Source organism: Oncorhynchus clarkii, chromosome 2 (assembly GCF_045791955.1).
Source record: "Oncorhynchus clarkii lewisi isolate Uvic-CL-2024 chromosome 2, UVic_Ocla_1.0, whole genome shotgun sequence".
In the NCBI taxonomy this organism is placed as follows: Eukaryota; Metazoa; Chordata; class Actinopteri; order Salmoniformes; family Salmonidae; genus Oncorhynchus; species Oncorhynchus clarkii.
In genome coordinates, this window is record NC_092148.1 from 40,189,641 (window position 1) to 40,209,329 (window position 19,689).

Genomic DNA, 19,689 nt, shown 5'->3' on the forward strand with positions numbered 1-19,689 from the left:
GTTGACGTCGCCATCTGAAAACTATCAAAAGAAAGAAAGTCACACACTCCACATATAAACTCCCAGTAATTGAATGTGTATTTACCAACGTTTGGGCATCACTGTGCCTTCTTCAAGGTAATGTCATGAATACTTGAACCAGGTTATGTAAGCAAACAGTGCAATTAGTGCAACCAATGACAATAGTGTTGTGTCATAATGATTAAGTTAATTCGAATGAATTAGTGAAACTTAAAAAATCAACTAAAAATTGTTTATGGCATATTAAATATATTAGGCTATTGTTATCATATAGAAACATAATTGAATATTGTACATACATTATTGTTTAATTCAATTTCACATATTTAATGGTTTCGTATTTCATTTCATATTTGTTACGTGTAATCTTTTGGTTCAACCTTATGAGCATCATCAACAGGGGGAACATATTAGGTGTACGCTAATAAGCTGTAGAAAGAATATATAAATTTATAAGACTTGTTCATAAAATAAATAATTGTTCATAAGAAGGACCTGAGACCAAAGTCAATATTCAGACCGCTAGGGGTCAATGTTTTTAGATAGGATATCCAGTAAGCCTCCCTTTCTAGTAGTGGGATCTCAATGTTACCTCCTTTCCTTGGTAGAGCAACATGCTCAATGCCTGTTTATTTGAGGGAGGAGATTGGAGGGTTAGCTTCAACAAAGTGAGCTGCTACTGGATAGTCAATGTTCTTACACCTGATTGAGCTGCGATGTTCAGCTATGCGTTGTTTTAATTGTCTTTTGTTTGTCCTACGTAGGCTTTTCCACATGGACAGGTGATGAGATAGATGACTCCCTTGGTCTTGCATGAGATGATACTTCTAACAGGGATTTTTCGACCTGTATGTGGGTGCCTGAAGAAATATGTTTTTATAGTGCTATTGCACTGTGCGAATGAGCCACATTTGTAGTTCCCATTTGGGATAGGTGTCAAGAGTGTCTGAGAGGGCTCAGGGGGCAGGTCAGGTCTCACCAAGCTATCTCCAATATTGCGACCACGCATATAGAACACCAGTGGGAGTTCCTTGAAGAGTTGTGCAATTTTTGTCTGATTGCAGAATATGCCAGTGCTTTTTCAGGAATGCTTTAATTTTCTCCTAACCCTTGGTGTACTTAGTGCAAAAGACAGTTGCGTTGTTTTTCTTCTTAGGTTGAGTTTTTAGTAATTCCTCTCTTGGTTTTTTAGCATTGCTGTCAAAATCTGTCTGGTGGCCACAGATTCATTTAACCCTGCATAACTGGCTATATGGTAGACCATTCTTGAGGGGAAGGGGATGCATACTATCCGTACATAGCAAGGTATTGCATGCTAGCAGATACTATAGACTTCCAGTCATTATGCTAACGCTATAATGCACTAGCTACCAACTTCCGTCAAACTGCACGCAGGCATAAAAATGGTATCCACGATTGCCAAAATCCCAAAGTCTCCCTTTAGTAATTGATATGTTGTGTTGACGTCTCCATCTGAACCAAAAATCTAACTTAAAAAATAGGACTAAGCCAGTGTCACAAATGGAACTATCCAGGTAGTTGATATATCTCCTTTCAATGCTGATATTTGGTTGTGTTGAAAATGTTGTATTGAAACACATTTCAATACAACATTCAATACAATACAACATTCAATACAACATTTTATTACAGTAAATAGCCTATTAACTTGTTTACCGCCAGTATTTATGCTGCAGTAGTTTATGTGTCGGGGGGCTAGGGTCAGTTTGTTATATCTGGAGTACTTCTCCTGTCCTATCCGGTGTCCTGTGTGAATTTAAGTATGCTTTTTCTAATTCTCTCTTTCTCTCTTTCTTTCTCTCTCTCGGAGGACCTGAGCCCTAGGACCATGCCTCAGGACTACCTGACATGATGACTCCTTGCTGTCCCCAGTCCACCTGGCCGTGCTGCTGCTCCAGTTTCAACTGTTCTGCCTGTGATTATTATTATTTGACCATGCTGGTCATTTATGAACATTTGAACATCTTGGCCATGTTCTGTTATAATCTCCACCCGGCACAGCCAGAAGAGGACTGGCCACCCCTCATAGCCTGGTTCCTCTCTAGGTTTCTTCCTAGGTTTTGGCCTTTCTAGGGAGTTTTTCCTAGCCACCGTGCTTCTACACCTGCATTGCTTGAAGTTTGGGGTTTTAGGCTGGGTTTCTGTACAGCACTTTGAGATATCAGCTGATGTACGAAGGGCTTTATAAATACATTTGATTTGATTTGACCAATTAAATGTTGGATTCACGTCTCCAACTCAACCAGAAATCAAAGTTAAAGAATAGGACTAAGCCAGTGGCACAGTCAGAACTATTTAAGCAGTAGATACATCTCCTTCAAATGTTGAAAACACAATTCAATATTACTTCAATAAAGTGAAGGTTATCCTACAAAATTAATATAACAGTATTTATTCAACCCTGAAATGAGTGGCCACATTTTGGGGTTACACTTACTATAAAGTTATATGTATTCATAGAAAATAGAAAGTGTGCATGTTAAGGACAGCAATTCAGGCCATTTGGTTGTGCTATTAGATGAAGCACAGTTGTATAAATAAACACAAATCTGACATTGTTTTTCCATTGGAATTTGGTTGTGCTTTTAGATGGTTGAAAGCATAGTGATAACATTGATCAACTGCTCAACCAAATATGACCAAATTGTCCACGTTGAAATGACGTGGTGTGTCTAGTAAGGTATCATAATGTCAGGTACGCATTCGGCTGTCTCAACCGTCCCTCTCAACTTTCCCCCTCGCCTCCGGTGAGTTTCTGCTATGTAGGTCCATATCTACTTTTAGATGTTTATGTTGTACGGAAAATTGTGTCTTGTCAGTATATCAGATATTGATTAATTACCATCTGTTTTTTTTTTTTTTGCTCAGGGCCCCCTAGCAGCCATTCGCTTATTGGCTACTTGCATGATCAACCAATGGTTGTGTGCCGACTGGACGGCAGTCGGGCATATTGCTTTATCATGTGATGTGGTTAGCTGGTAAGTTGAACATCTATCCAGGGGTTGTGAGATCTGGCAGGTGTCTGAAATCTAGTCAGGCAGGAGTGCCACCAGTATCACTCACCGTGGCTAAAGTAGCCGTCCTCCTGCCAGATGAGAAAGGCATCTCCCAGGCTAGAGAAGATGAGACCGGCCAGGATCTTGCGAGCACTGGAGTGGGCACCTAAGAAGCTGAAGCCGTGGGCCAGCATGAAGAGCCACAGGCAGAAGATGGGTAGACACTTGATGAGGGCGCTGAACCAAGAAGGGCTTGAGGTTGGTAGCCACAGGACGAAGTAGACACAGGTAGACTTGAAGAAGGGCACCAGTTTAGGGCCTTCGCTCTTTACCTGGAACACAACATAAAACCCAAGTGAATGAGTGAATGAGCAGGAGAAGCTATAGCATTCCCTTGTGAGTGAGTGAGTGATTAGCTATATCTGGTTCTCTACCCTTGTCCCGAAGTGTGTGTCTGTACTGTACACTCCCCCTCATGGATTTAAAAGGAATGGGGAGATTATCCCATAGACTGGTGTAAGGAATAAGGTGGAAACTTTTTCCAGCCATGCCTGCACCAATCCAATGCTTTTAAATGCAGGGGGAGTGAACGACTGAACACTTCTGGAGAAAGGTATTGGAATGCAGCCAGTGAGTGAGTGAGTGAGTGAGTGAGTGAGTGAGTGAGTGTTCACAGTTTGTTACACATTAATCAATCAGTTAATCAGTTGTTGTGAAGACAAATTCAACATAATCATAGCAAAAGCAGACGATTGGGAGTAATTTCAATGAAACGCTATTCATCCCCTCAGGGGGAATTAAGAAAGGCAAGTCAGGTACAAGTATCATCATGACATTCTACTACAAGGAACTGGGAATAAGGAATTCCTCTAAACAACAGAATTCCTAAAGAAGATCAACAACAAATGTAGGCCATTTTTTTGGGCTGAATAATAATGACTCTCCTGAACAATAACATCACATTTGAAGGGATCAGTTTAAGCAAGGCAAAGCACATGATTGCTAATCTTTATCACATAATGAGTAGTTATTTGGTATGGAAGGTCATGTAGATCAGTGATTCTGCACAGTCCAACAGCAATGTAGTCAATCTAGTATAACGTTACAACAGACTATACACTGTGTGTATAGCCTCCTTGTCTGAAGTGCCCTCTTCTCTCTCTCTTTTCTTCTATGGCTCGCTGATAACTGGTAAACACTTCCTACAGGTCAAAGGTAATGTGGTCATGCTTTGTTGTGAATCTGGTGTAGTGTGTCATACATTTGCAGGGGTCAAAATCTAAACTGCAGAGGTGAGGGGGTGAGGGCAACTGCAGGGTAGGGCTGTTACGGTGACCATATAACCGCAACACCTGCAGTCACGAGTCATGAAGGCAGTCAAATTCCACGTAGCCGTGTAGTCATGGTATTTAGTCTTCTCCAAGCTCTGATGCTAATGATGGTCATTAGTAGCCTACCAAACGTCCTAACTGCCTGGTATTCAGCACTCTACTGTCCATCTAAACACTCTGACATCAATGCAAATGTTATCGAAAATCAAACACTACATGAGGCCATGAGCTCATGTTGCGCAACATTTCTATCGGCTATGCAATTGCGTGAGTAAAGAGGGTGATGGCCTCTATTAAAAAGAGGAGGATCACATCAGCTTTCTAGGCCTACTGTATTTATTTCTCAACTTTACTAATATTAAGCACATTACTTCTCTTTACAACAGGAGTATTGCCTACCTGGCTGGCATGAAAATTAACCACGGGCAAAGTGTCTCCCATTCGCTATTTAAGTGCATAGATGACATGTATTTTTTTACCCTGCCCCTGTTTCGAAACAGGTGTATGATAATAGAACATTCTAAATCAAAACCAATTTCACACATTTATTATTTAGTATATCTAAGGCAAGATTAAATCAAGAATAGTCTGATGGGCGTGCTATTGTGCTATTTTGTTATTTTTTTTGCGTAACTTATTTTTTTACTTACTGTGTACATAATGTTGCTGCTACCGTCTCTTATAACTTCTGGGAATCAGAACAGCGATTACTCACCGTGGACTGGAAGAAACTTTTTCCTTTAACGAATCCGACGAAAAGGATATCCTGCTTTCACTGGAGCAGGCCCAGACCCCCGCCATTTGCATGAAGAAAAGACGCAGAAAAAGGGGCCACAGATTGGGCAGCCTTCTGAGAATCTGTAGGCAAGCGAGTAAACTCTCACTGCCATCCGTTCCTCTTGCTAACGTGCAATCATTGGAAAATAAAGTTGATGACCTACGATTAAGATTATCCTACCAACGGGACATTAAAAACTGTAACATCTTATGTTTCACCAAGATGTGGCCTAACAACGATACGGACAATATTGAGCTAGCGGGATTTTCCATGCACCCGCAGAACAGAGACGCTACCTCTGGTAAGACGAGGTGGTGTGTGTCTATTTGTCAATAACAGCTGGTGCGCAATGATTAATATTAAAGAAGTCTCAAGGTATTGCTCACCTGAGGTAGAGTACCTTATGATAAGCTGTATCCCACACTATATACCAAGAGAGTTCACATCTATATTATTCACAGCTGTCTATTTACCACCACAGAACAAAGCTGGCACTAAGACCACTCTCAACCAACTCTATAAGGCCATAAGTAAAGAAGAAAATGCTAACCCAGAAGCAGCACTCCTAGTGGTCGGAGACTTTAATGCAGGCAAACTTAAATCAGCTTTACCTAATTATTACCAGCAAGTCACATGTACAAGCAGAGAAAAAAATCCTAGACCACCTTTACTCCACACACAGAGATGCATACAAATCTCTCCCCCGCCCTCCATTTGGCAAATCTGACCATAATTCTATCCTCCTGATTCTGCTTACAAGCAGAAACGAAAGCAGGAAGTACCAGTGACTCGCTCAATACGGAAGTGGACAGATGAAGCGGATGCTACACCACCTGGTACGGAAACTGCTTGGCATCTGACCGTAAGGCGCAACAGAGGGTAGTGCAAACGGCCCAGTACTTCACTGGGGCCAAGCTTCCTGCCATCCAGAACCTATATAATATGCGGTGTCAGAGGAAAGCCCATAAAATTGTCAGAGACTCCAGTCACCCAGACTGTTTTCTCTGCTACCGCACGGCAAGCGGTACCGGAGTGCCAAGTCTAGGACCAAAAAGCTCCTCAACAGCTTCTACCCCCAAACCATAAGACTGCAGAACAATTAATAACCGGACAATTTACACTGACCCCCCCCCCCCCTCCTCCTCCTCCTCCCTTAAGTACACTGCTGCTACTCGCTGTTAATTATCTATGCATAGTCACTACATGTACAAATTACCTCAACTAACCTGTACCCCCGCACACTGACTTGGTACCGGTGCCCCCTGTATATAGCCTCGTTATTGTTATTGTGTTACTTTTTATGAATACTTTTTATTTTAGCCTACTTGGTAAATATTTTCTTAACTCTTCTTGAAGTGCACTGTTGGTTAAGGGCTTGTAAGTAAGCATTTCACTGTAAAGTCTACACTTGTATTTGGCGCATGTGACAAAATGAAGTTTAATTTGATTTGAAAACAAATTTCACACTATTATTTAGTATATATATATATATATATATATATATATATATATACAGTGCCTTGCGAAAGTATTCGGCCCCCTTGAACTTTGCGACCTTTTGCCACATTTCAGGCTTCAAACATAAAGATATAAAACTGTATTTTTTTGTGAAGAATCAACAACAAGTGGGACACAATCATAAAGTGGAACGACATTTATTGGATATTTCAAACTTTTTTAACAAATCAAAAACTGAAAAATTGGGCGTGCAAAATTATTCAGCCCCTTTACTTTCAGTGCAGCAAACTCTCTCCAGAAGTTCAGTGAGGATCTCTGAATGATCCAATGTTGACCTAAATGACTAATGATGATAAATACAATCCACCTGTGTGTAATCAAGTCTCCGTATAAATGCACCTGCACTGTGATAGTCTCAGAGGTCCGTTAAAAGCGCACAGAGCATCATGAAGAACAAGGAACACACCAGGCAGGTCCGAGATACTGTTGTGAAGAAGTTTAAAGCCGGATTTGGATACAAAAAGATTTCCCAAGCTTTAAACATCCCAAGGAGCACTGTGCAAGCGATAATATTGAAATGGAAGGAGTATCAGACCACTGCAAATCTACCAAGACCTGGCCGTCCCTCTAAACTTTCAGCTCATACAAGGAGAAGACTGATCAGAGATGCAGCCAAGAGGCCCATGATCACTCTGGATGAACTGCAGAGATCTACAGCTGAGGTGGGAGACTCTGTCCATAGGACAACAATCAGTCGTATATTGCACACATCTGGCCTTTATGGAAGAGTGGCAAGAAGAAAGCCATTTCTTAAAGATATCCATAAAAAGTGTTGTTTAAAGTTTGCCACAAGCCACCTGGGAGACACACCAAACATGTGGAAGAAGGTGCTCTGGTCAGATGAAACCAAAATTGAACTTTTTGGCAACAATGCAAAACTTTATGTTTGGCGTAAAAGCAACACAGCTGAACACACCATCCCCACTGTCAAACATGGTGGTGGCAGCATCATGGTTTGGGCCTGCTTTTCTTCAGCAGGGACAGGGAAGATGGTTAAAATTGATGGGAAGATGGATGGAGCCAAATACAGGACCATTCTGGAAGAAAACCTGATGGAGTCTGCAAAAGACCTGAGACTGGGACGGAGATTTGTCTTCCAACAAGACAAAGATCCAAAACATAAAGCAAAATCTACAATGGAATGGTTCAAAAATAAACATATCCAGGTGTTAGAATGGCCAAGTCAAAGTCCAGACCTGAATCCAATCGAGAATCTGTGGAAAGAACTGAAAACTGCTGTTCACAAATGCTCTCCATCCAACCTCACTGAGCTCGAGCTGTTTTGCAAGGAGGAATGGGAAAAAATGTCAGTCTCTCGATGTGCAAAACTGATAGAGACATACCCCAAGCGACTTACAGCTGTAATCTCAGCAAAAGGTGGTGCTACAAAGTATTAACTTAAGGGGGCTGAATAATTTTGCACGCCCAATTTTTCAGTTTTTGATTTGTTAAAAAAGTTTGAAATATCCAATAAATGTCGTTCCACTTCATGATTGTGTCCCACTTGTTGTTGATTCTTCACAAAAAAATACAGTTTTATATCTTTATGTTTGAAGCCTGAAATGTGGCAAAAGGTCGCAAAGTTCAAGGGGGCCGAATACTTTCGCAAGGCACTGTATATGGCAAGATTAAATCAATAACAGTCTGATGGTGATAATATTAGCCTATCACGCAAGCCAAGAAACAATGCCTTTTTTGCGACTTTTTCTAATCATAGTGTCACACATCATGTAGCCTAGCCCATAGGCCTATATGTTTTGATAAGGTTTGTATTACAACTAAGGTGGCCAAATAACTTCTCAAAATGAAGCATATTAATCCACTTTACAAGGAGTGTAGAGCCTAACTGGCATACATAAGTAGCGCAATAGTTTCAAGTTTGGGGAAGATCATTTTTCACCATCAAAATGCATATTTACAATAAAAGCATTACATGCATAATTGCATTTGCGGTCACTTTTGATAATGGTGTTTTACTGCCTTGTGCACATTGCTGTGCTTATAATGCAAAGAAAAAGCCTAATATACAAAAAGTAAAATGTGGACAGTTCTTCCAATATCTTCAATTTACACATCGGAAGCCTGTGAAAAAACCCGATCACATGATGGAGAGCCATGTGAGTGAGAGGTGCTTCGGAGCACACAGCACTCAGGGAGAAGGGAATTATAATTATTATATTTAGCCCAAACGCACAACTGTCACTGGCCGCAAAAGCCATGGATTTTTTTAAGGAGCATTACGGCCACACAAAGGAGATGCCGTTGGGAAATTTGAGGCATTATCAATTGCTTGTCAAATTGTGAATGAGAAACTGATGAAGTGTGTACAGCCTGAGCAAAAAAAAAAACAAAGCAGAGCTCATGCCTTTCAAGTAACTTTTTTCAAATGATCATTAGAGTTGCATCATGCAGCCTGACAATGTATAAATCTTTTCACATGTACCAACAAACATTCTACAGTGGTCCATGCAGCTTACGCTGAAACCGGTGTGTACGCTCAAACCGGTGTGATTAGAACGCTTATTTAAAAAGTGTAGTTTTGATTGATGCAACAATCAGCATTTGAGACGGCCACACTTTTTTTTTTACAGAAAAATTTTGCACAAACACAGCCCTTACAAAGTTATGTCCAGAATGTGACCAGTTTATTTTTGGATGCAGTGTTCAGACTTTCACAGAAGTAGCCACAGCATAACATAGTCATCCAAACCAGAAAATGTAGGCTACAGTAGTCCTAACTGAGGAAAGATTGCCGTAACACAAGCAATCATATTTTTAGAACTCTCGGCTGACAGAAACTACAATATGAATTAGCTAATAGATATTACTATTTAGAATTAATCACATCATGGGTGAGCTCATCATTGATCAAAATAATTGAGTAAAACACTTTCTAGAAATCGAAAGTAATCCGACGATAGGTAGGTGGTGCGCCCCACCATGTTTGTTTTTTCGCATCAACGAAAGATAATAAGATGAGACAAGATGAGTTTGGTCTATTATAGTATGCATGTTGAAGAGGGTGTGTCGTCTACGATCATTCACTTCCCTTCATTCACTTCCAGAAGTACAGCTTGTACACACAGGTCTGAGAGATGTTTGGTCTGGCAGATGTTTACGTGACATCCAGAATGCATTGTATAATGTCAACAAACATGGCGCCACACATACACATAGCTGGCAAATAGCTTAGCATTAGCTCATTATAATCAGTACAAACTTAAAAAAACGTATTTTACACACATCATATGTGTCCATTACAATCTATGCAATAATCGGAATGCATTATTTGTCACCAGTACTTGAAAACATGTGAATAAAACTGTAAATACATTATGCTCCATACTGTATGCGCCTACAGTAGAAACGACAACACGATATACAGAAAATAAGGAACTTACTTTGATAGGAACGCACAAAGTTATTATTTGTAAGGAAAACAACAAGACAATGTGAGTGCCAGCCAGAAGATTTTCCAATTCGTGCAAGACAGCGCAAATATCTGCATACTTGATCTGCGCAAACATTGGTGAAGTGCGTGGGCTCTCCTCGAAGAGAGAAGTTTGTCCGGCTCAGTAAAGCCTCAAACTTAAATTGTAAGCAACGCTAAAATGGCCTCCTTCTATGTGAATTAGAATTCAAACTGTTGCTTGAAAATACTTGTTAGAAAATCATTTGAAATTGACACGTTGAAACATAGCCTATAGATAATTAGCAGGCAGCACGTGTTTACTGTCCTGTGCGTAATAATCACATTTTGGAACAGTGAGTGCATTCTGACATCACGTGCATAAAACAACTCACACTGGTAGAGATATTTGGAACTCAAGTATGAAAAGCTTACAAATCTAAACATATAGCCCGATGTTTGTAGAACAACTAAAGTTACATTAATAACTCTAAATTAAGTATATAGTAACCGCTCAACACAGAACAGCCATATGTGTGCACTCCCTCAAATCGCTTGGAGAAAATACCCTTTCTATTTCATTCAGCTTTGTTCAATTGTATTCTTAATAATATAAAATAATGCCACAGAATTCTAAGCATATCTTGTCTGCTAAATGAACTAGCCATAAGGCATAGCCAGATCAGGACCTAACGTAAGGACAACTCAGAGTATGCTATTCTGTTCTTCTGAAATAGACGACATGTTTCTTTAGACCGGTCTAAATAATGGATTTATTGTGAAGGTGTAAGCTATATTACGTGGATTTATTAGACTTTTTAAAATGTAGATGTCCCAATGGTCTGCATCAGTGGCTTGTAGGCTATGTGTTGAAGCCAGGAGATGCTAAATGTTTTTATGTTAATTAACGCCCAATTACCATGAGACCGCCAGTTATTTGCTTGACAATCACCGGCTGACAAAATGTTGTGACCGCCACAGCCCCTACGGCAGGGATAAGGATGGAGGTGGGGTGAGGCTGGAGGGGTGAGGGAGGAGAATGGGTGAGGAAGAAGGGTTATCTGTAAAGTCAGAACAATGTAGTCTTATTTCAGGTCAAATGTATGTCAATGTTCTCCTTTTACTTTGGGGTCTTTTTTTATGTTGCATTGCATTTCTGGTCTTCCTCTAGTCCTGACAAAGCCAAAAAGCGGAACCGTCAGCAGTTTTGGCAGCTGAGGTTTTTGTACATTAATCAATTAAATCTTTCATAAAAAAATGGATGTGCATTTTCTCTGTAGATTCTATCAATTGGCATGAGAATAAGGTGAATTAGTGTCACGGACAGTTTTGACAGGTGAACCAAAAGATAGTAAAAGAATAGGGAGGAAATGTGCTGTGTGCTGTTAACCCTGATGTTCACGTGCTCTCTGACCCATATGAAAGTCAGATGGACACAAACCACTTGTGCTTGCACGGAACATGAAAGCAGAAGTGGGGAAGATGCTTCCAAACAATGGTGCCTTCTCTCTCACACTTCTCCCCCAACCTTCAGTCCGTCTGTCACCCCTCTCACAGAAAGAGAGAGAGAGAGGGGGGGTAGAAAATAAGTGCGATAGAAAGGTCAGTTTTGGTATATGAAGAAAACTGGAAAGATATCTATACAGTACCAGTCAAAAGTTGACATCTACTCATTCCAAGGTTTTTCTTTATTTTTACTAAACAGTTTTAAACAAATCAAAATAAATGTAATCTTTGAGATACTTCAAAGTAGCCACCCTTTGCCTTGATGACAGCTTTGCACACTCTTGGCATTCTCTCAGCCAGCTTCATTAGGTAGCGTCCCTCCCAACGCCATAGGTAAGGAGAGAGGGTGCGGGAGGATGGAACAACCAGAACCCGATCTAGACGTCCAAGAGTAGCCAGCATGCCCCCAGAATATGCCGATTTGGCTCTCGCTTTCTGTAAAAAGGTGAAAAAAAAAAAAAAAAAAAAGGTGACTCACATTCGGCCCTCCATTTCACCCGTCTCCTCGAGTTTCTTTTTTGTGAAGAAGGATGGAGGTTTGCGCCTGTGCATTGATTATCGAGGTCTCAATAAAATCACAGAGAGGTACAGTTACCTCTTACCTCTTATCGCACAGGGCGCGCTTTTTCACTAAACTGGATCTCAGGAGTGTGTACAACCTGGTGCGTATCCGGAAGGGAGACGAGTGGAAGATGGCATTTAGTACCACCTCGGGGCATTATGAGTACCTCATCATGCCGTATGGGTTGATGAATGCTCCATCAGTCTTCCAATCTTTTGTAGATGAGATTTTCAGAGACCTGCATGGGCAGGGTGTAGTGGTGTATATTGATGACATTCTGATATACTCTGCTACACGCGCCGAGAATGTGTCCCGGGTGCGCAGAGTGCTTGGTCGGTCACCTGTTGGCGCGGCTGAGAAATGCTTGTTCTTCCAACAGTCCGTCTCCTTCCTAGGGCAGCGGATTTCCACGTCAGGAGTGGAGATGGAGAGCGACAGCATTGCAACCGTGCGTAATTTTGGCCAACTCCCACCACGGTAAAGGGGGTGCAGCGATTCTTAGGGTTTGCCAACTACTACCGGAGGTTTATCCGGGGTTTTGGTCAGGTTGCTGCTCCCATTACCTCACTGCTAAAGGGGGGCCTGTTGCGCTAGCAGTGGTCAGCTGAGGCGAACAGGGCTTTTAGGCACCTGAAGGCTCAGTTTACCTCGGTTCCTGTGTTGGCTCATCCGGATCCATCTTTGCCGTTCATAGTGGAGGTGGACGATTCCGAAACTGGGATAGGAGCTGTGCTCTCTCAGCGCTTGGGTGCGCCACTGAAGCTCCGCCCCTGTGCCTTCTTTTCGAAGAAGCTCAGCCCGGCGGAACAAAACTATGATGTGGGGGACCGGGAGCTGTTAGCTGTCGTCAAGGCTTTGAAGGCGTGGAGATATTGGCTTGAGGGGGCTAAACACCCTTTTCTCATCTGGACTGACCATCGCAATCTGGAGTACATCCGGGAAGCGAGGAGACTGAATCCTCGCTAGGCAAGGTGGGCCATGTTTTTCACCCATTTTGTGTTTACCCGCTCTTACAGACCAGGCTCCAAGAACGTGAAGGCAGACGCACTGTCCCGGCTGTATGACACAGAGGAGCGGTCCATGGATCCCACTCCCATACTCTCAGCCTCTTGTTTGGTGGCGCCGGTAGTGTGGGAGCTGGACGCCGACATTGAGCGGACGTCACATGCAGACCCTCTCCCCCTCAGTGTCCAGCTGGCCGTCTGTATGTTCCGTCTGCTGTCCGCGACCGACTGATCTATTGGGCCCACACGTCACCCTCCTCTGGTCATCCTGGGATAGGTCGGACGGTGCGCTGTCTTGATGGGAAGTACTGGTGGCCCACTTTAGCTAAGGACGTGAGGGTTTGTATCCTCCTGCTCAGTGTGTGCTCAGTGCAAGGCTCCTAGACACCTGCCCAGAGGTAAGTTACAACCCTTACCCGTTCCACAACGGCCGTGGTCGCACCTGTCAGTGGATTTTCTAACCGATCTTCCACCTTCACATGGTAACACCACGATCCTGGTCGTTGTGGATCGTTTTTCTAAGTCCTGTCCTCTCCTTCCTTTGCCTGGTCTCCCTACGACCTTACAAACTGCAGAGGCCCTGTTTACACACGTCTTCTATGGGGTGCCTGAGGATATAGTGGATATAGTGTGACAAATTTTTATGGGGATTTCTTTATGCAACTTATATTGACACACCGGTGCGCCAATCGACTCTACGGGGTTAAAAACAAACAACAAAGCCTTGCTTAATCAACCCCTGACCTGTGCTGCAGCTAGCAAAGATATCCGTAAGAATTAAAAGGTGAGGCGAACATACTTTTGGTCATGTAGTGTATGTCAACACCTACTCTTCGAACACCTCATTCCAAAATCATGGGCATTAATATAGAGTTGGTGCACCCTTTGCTGTTATAACAGCCTCCACTCTTCTGGGAAGGCTTTCCACAAGATGTTGGAACATTGCTGCGGGGACTTGCTTCCATTCAGCCACGAGAGCATTAGTGAGGTCAGGCACTGATGTTGGGCGATTAGGCCTGGCTTGCAGTCTACGTTCAAATGTTTTATTTATTTTTTATTTAACTTTTATTTGACAGTGTTCCAATTCATCACAAAGGTGTTCGATGGGGTTGAGGTCAGGGTTCTGTGCAGGCCAGTCAAGTTCTTCCACACCAATCTCGACACACCATTTCTGTATGGACCTTGTTTTGTGCATGTTGAAACAGGAAAGGGCCTTTCCCAAACTGTTGAAAGCATAGAATCGTATAGAATGTCAATGTATGCTGTAAGTGTTAAGATTTCCCTTCACTGGAAATAAGGGGCCTAGCCCAAACCATGAAAAACAACCCGAGAGCATTATTCCTCCACCAAACGTTACAGTTGGCACTATGCATTTGGCCAGGTAGCATTTTCTTGGCATCCGCCAAACCCAGATTAGTCTGTCGGAATCCCAGATGGTGAAGCGTTATTCATCACTCCAGAGAACGCGTTTCCACTGCTCCAGAGTCCAATGGCGGCGAGCTTTACACCAATCCAGCCGACACTTGGCAATGCGCATGGGGATCTTAGGCTTCTGTGCGGCTGCTCAGCCATGGAAACCCATTTCATTAAGCTCCCGACGAACAGTTATTTTGCTGACGTTGCTTCCAGAGGCAGTTTGGAACTTGGTAGTGAGTGTGGCAACTGAGGACAGGCGATTTTTACACGCTACACGCTTCAGCATTCGCCGGTCCCATTCTGTGAGCTTGTGTGGCATACCACTTCGCTGCAGAGCCATTGTTGCTCGTAGACGTTTCCACTTCACAATAACAGCACTTACAGTTGACCAGGGCAGTTCCAGTAGGGCAGAAATTTGACGCACTGACTTGTTGGAAAGATGGCATCCTATGACGCTCTTCAGTAAGGCCATTCTACTGTCAATGTTTTCTATGGCGATTGCATGGCTGTGTGCTCAATTTTATACACCGGTCAGCAACGGGTGAGGCTGAAATAGCCGAATCCACTCATTTGAAGTTGTGTCCACATACTTTTGTATATTTTGTGTAGATAACAGTACAGTGCCCCATGTTCTCATTGTGCTGATATTATGTTTAAACGTGAAGCAACTGAAAGGGAAACTCCCGTCAAACAATTGCTCTGAGAATTATTGCTTAAACACAGCATGAAAAGGGCAGGAGGGTCAACCCTTCAACCACATGGCCTCTGCTTCACACACACATATATTTTATTTTCTCATCTTTCACCAATCCAACCTTTTGGGTAAGCTGACTAATAATACTGGGCACAGGGCCGGAGCTACATATGAGGATATTGAGGTCCGAAACTCAAAAATGTTTCTAATAATAAAAAATAAAATTTTATAACAAATATTTATTTTGTACACAATAAAGAACTCAATTACGGGTGAACATCAGCTCAGAACCCTCATATTCTTGATCTGACTGAGATCTAATTGTTATTTTATTGTGTTCCTTTGTATAATTTTTTTTAACTTTAGTTTATTTAGTAAATATTTGATTAACTCTATTTCTTGAACTGCATTGTTGGTTAAAGGGTTTGTAAGTAAGCATTTCACGGTAAGGTCTACTACACCTGTTGTATTCGGCGCGTGTAACAAATAAAATTGTATTTGATTTTAATGTTTTTTTTGTGAGGAGATGGTATCTACAGTATGTATGCTGTGTTCCATTAATCAAGGAAAGTTATGCTTTTTACACCGACAATTGAGGTTAGGATTTGGGTGGGCTATGTCTTCCTCGTGCTCGAACATCCTCAGAACTTGGAAAACAAGGAAGAATGAAGAAACTAAATTAGGAAAGAACGGTTGGAGGCCTCTGTAATCTGTTATGTCACTGTTATGATAATGTTATGAAGGCCTTTTGATGGAGAGTGTAAGTGACATGCTACTGAATGTTTCATCTACTGAATGCTTACCCTCTCAAATGTTTACCATCTGGCTATCTGCCTTAACCTCATACATGTCTCCTTTCAAAGCTCAGTTTCTTAGCCTTTTCTTCCTCCCGGGTGGCTTGCTAGCCCTGTCAAGTTTATAACGGCATGTCTCAAAATATATCTGTCTCTTTTTTATTTCTCACACTTGGTTCTCTCCAGCCTTACTGTATCATAAGAAGCATTTTATGAATGCATGTCTCCTTTTCAAATGGCCTACTTTCAATGTTTCAATATATCTGTCTTTCTCGTCCAACATTCAGTAGCACGTCACTTAAACTCCATCAAAAGGCCTTCATAACATTATCATAACAGTGACATAACAGATTACAGAGGCCTCCTTCTCTTCCACGCATGGATATTTTCTCTGTCCCATGAAGTTTAAAACAGCAGGTGGTTAGATCAACCCAGACAACACTAACAAATGAATCTACATCCTCTTCTTATTTCATGGTTGGCACACTTAGTAGCATCTGTCAAAATGTTGAATTGACGGACTCCTTTCAGTATTCTGTTAATCTGTCTTTCTTTCTCAGACGGCTACCGAGCCATACTTGAGAGTTTGTAGCGGAATGTGTCAAAACATTGCATTGATTGTCTCATTTCAATCGGCCTTTCTTTCTCACAGACAGCTACTGAAGCATGTGTCAAAATGTAGCATAAAATGACTCACTTCATTTTGGCTCTGCCACCAGTGTGTGCCTGAGGGAGACTGAAAGAGATGCAAGAGACCAAATGGCACACTATTCCCTATATAATACATTACTTTTGCCTGGAGCCCTATGTGCCTTGGTTAAAGGTAGTGCACTATATAGGGAGTAGGGTGGCATTGGGGACGCAGCCTGAGACTAAGGGAGTCTGAAGATAACATTCGTCAGTAGTGACTAACAGTCCTGTTTGAAAGACAGTTGTTGCCCAGCAGAGTTGACATAGCCTAGCCTATAAAAGTATGCATTTTTACATTTACATTTTGGTCACTAAGCAGACACTCTTAGAGTGCCTTCAGAAAGTATTCAAACTCTTGACTTTTTCCACATTTTGTTTTGTTAAAGCCTGAATTTAAATTGGATTATATTTCAATTTTTTTTGTCACTATCCTACACAATGTCAAAGTGGAATTATGTTTTTGGACATTTTTACAAATTAATCAATAATGGAAAGCTGAAATGTCTTGAGCAAATAAGCATTCAACCCCTTTTGTTATGGCAAGCCTAAATAAGTTCAGGAGTAAATATATGATTAAATCGAATATCGTGATATTTGACTGAAAATATATTGTGAAGTGCAAGACGATATATGGTGATGGTCAAGACTATAATCTATTTGAATTTTACAAATCAAAACTGTGCAGTTTTATCAGGTAGGATGTATCAATATTATAAATGAAGTCGCAGTATTTGAAGTAGCATATCGTAGGTCTGCCCAAATGTCACCCAACCCTAACACACTGTGTGCAATAATTCTGTTTAACATGATTTTTAAATGACTACCTAATCCCTGTAACCCACACATACCATTATCTGTACATTCCCGCAGTCAAGCAGTGAATTTCAAACACAGATTCAACCACAAAGACCAGGGTGCTTTTCCAATGCCTTGCAAAGAAGGGCAGCTATTGGTAAAACAAAAAAAGCAGACATTGAATATCCCTTTGAGCATGGCATCTGTTTCTTGTCTGTGTGTGGTCTCTTGTTTTGGATTATGTTATATTTATTTTTTAAAACACTCACTCCCTGAAGTTGCTTCCCAACTCTTAGCGCACATCGTTACACACTGGGAGATGAATTCACCTTTCAGCAGGACAATAACCTAAAACACGAGGCCAAAACTACACTGGAGTTGTTTACCAAGACAGTGAATGTTCCTGAGTGGCCAAGTTACAGTTTTGACTTAAATCTAATTGGAAATCTATGGCAAGACCTGAAAATGGTTGTCTAGCAATGATCAACAACCGATTTGATAGTGCTTGAAGAATTTTGAAAAGAATAATGGTAAATGTTGCACAATCCAGGTGTGGAAAGTTCTTAAAGACTTACCCAGAAAGGTGCTTAAGCAAAGTATCGACTATGGTGTGAATACTTACGTAAATAGATATTTCTGTATATCATTTTCAATACATTTCTAAAACCATGTTTCCACTTGGTCATTATGGGGTATTGTGTGTAGATCAACTGGCGTAGCAGCAAGACGTGTTTGTTTTGTCCCGTGTTTTGACCCGTGTAAAAATGCAGCTTTTTCATTTTTCTGTATACATTTCAATCTCTTTTTCCATTTTCAAATTAAATATACCTTCCTGCAACCCGCCTCACCCAACGCGCTACAGAACTGCTATTTTTCTATACCTTATAACTGGAATCTCCATCAGAAGCTATCCTTCAGAAGCTAGCCAGCTAATTATCTCAATACTGTATATAGCCTGTTTTTTTACTCTACTAGCTATTTAGTCATTGTAGACACTGCTAGCAGTCTTTACCTTTAGCACAGACACCAGCTGCTGTAGCCCGGAGGGTCCAGATAATATCTGCCAGTCTGCATAGCGCGATATCAGCCCTGAGCATATCAGACTGCTTTTTTCCCCCACTACTTCCTGCCGCAAGCTCTGGACCATTACCCCAGATCATCGCGGCTAGCTAGCTGCTACCGAGTGGCTATCATGGCTAATGCCCCTGTCCAGAAGGAACCACCAGTTAGCCTCGAGCTAGGCCCATTCCTCCGGCTAGCAAACGAAATACACCAACTACAACACCTCTCTTGTCAATTGGCCTGCACACTTTGTCGACACGGAGCTCCACTGATCTATCACGACTGGTCTGCTGACGTATTTCGGCCGATGTGCCATCAACCGGTCACTGCGTCGTTGATGTCGGTGAGGACCCAGCTAACTCTCTGAGCACCGTGTCTCCCGCTCGCCTAGCGTAGTGACGACTGCCGAGTGGCTCCATGTTTCATCCATTGCTGCTTATTGGACCCTATGATCCCACGGCTACACAGCTGATGCCTACTGGACTGTTCATTAACACAGGGACATCATTTTGTTTATCTGTCGGCCCCAGCCTCAAACTCAGGCCCTGTGCGTAACTAACTGACCCCTCTCTGCCCATTCATCACCATTTACCCATTGTTGTTGTCTTAGCTGTTTACCCGTTGTTGTCTTAGCCGTTTACTCGTTGTTGTCTTAGCCCTCCCAATCAACACCTGTGATTGCTTAATGTCTTCTTCAAATGTCAATATGCCTTGTATACTGTTGTTTAGGGTAACTCTCATTGTTTTGTTTTACTGCGGAGCCCCTAGTCCTGTTCTGCATGCCTCGGTTAGCTCCCTTGCCCACCCCCTACACATGCGGCGACCGCACCTAGTTTAACTGCCGTTTCTAGAGATGCAGCCTCTCTCATCGTCACTCAATGCCTAGGTATAACTCCACTGTACTCGCACCCTACCACGCCATTGTCTGTGCATTACGCACTGAATCTATCCTACCATGCCCAGAAGTCTGCTCCTTTTACTCTCTGTTCTGAAAGCACTAGACGACCAGTTCTTATAGCCTTTAGCCGTACCCTCATCCTACTCCTCCTCTGTTCCTCTGGTGATGTAGAGGTTAACCCAGGCCCTGTGTCC

General features: G+C 42.1%; 1 protein-coding gene across 1 annotated transcript in view; it reads right to left on the reverse strand.

Moving 5' to 3' along the window:
• LOC139367889 (transmembrane protein 86A) overlaps nucleotides 1-19,689 on the reverse strand; it is a 43,203-nt gene that overhangs the window by 12,378 nt on the left and 11,136 nt on the right. Inside the window, exon 2 of the mRNA XM_071106260.1 lies at nucleotides 3,106-3,370. Coding sequence (XP_070962361.1) covers nucleotides 3,106-3,370 — 265 coding nt within the window. The remainder of the gene's footprint in view (nucleotides 1-3,105; nucleotides 3,371-19,689) is intronic.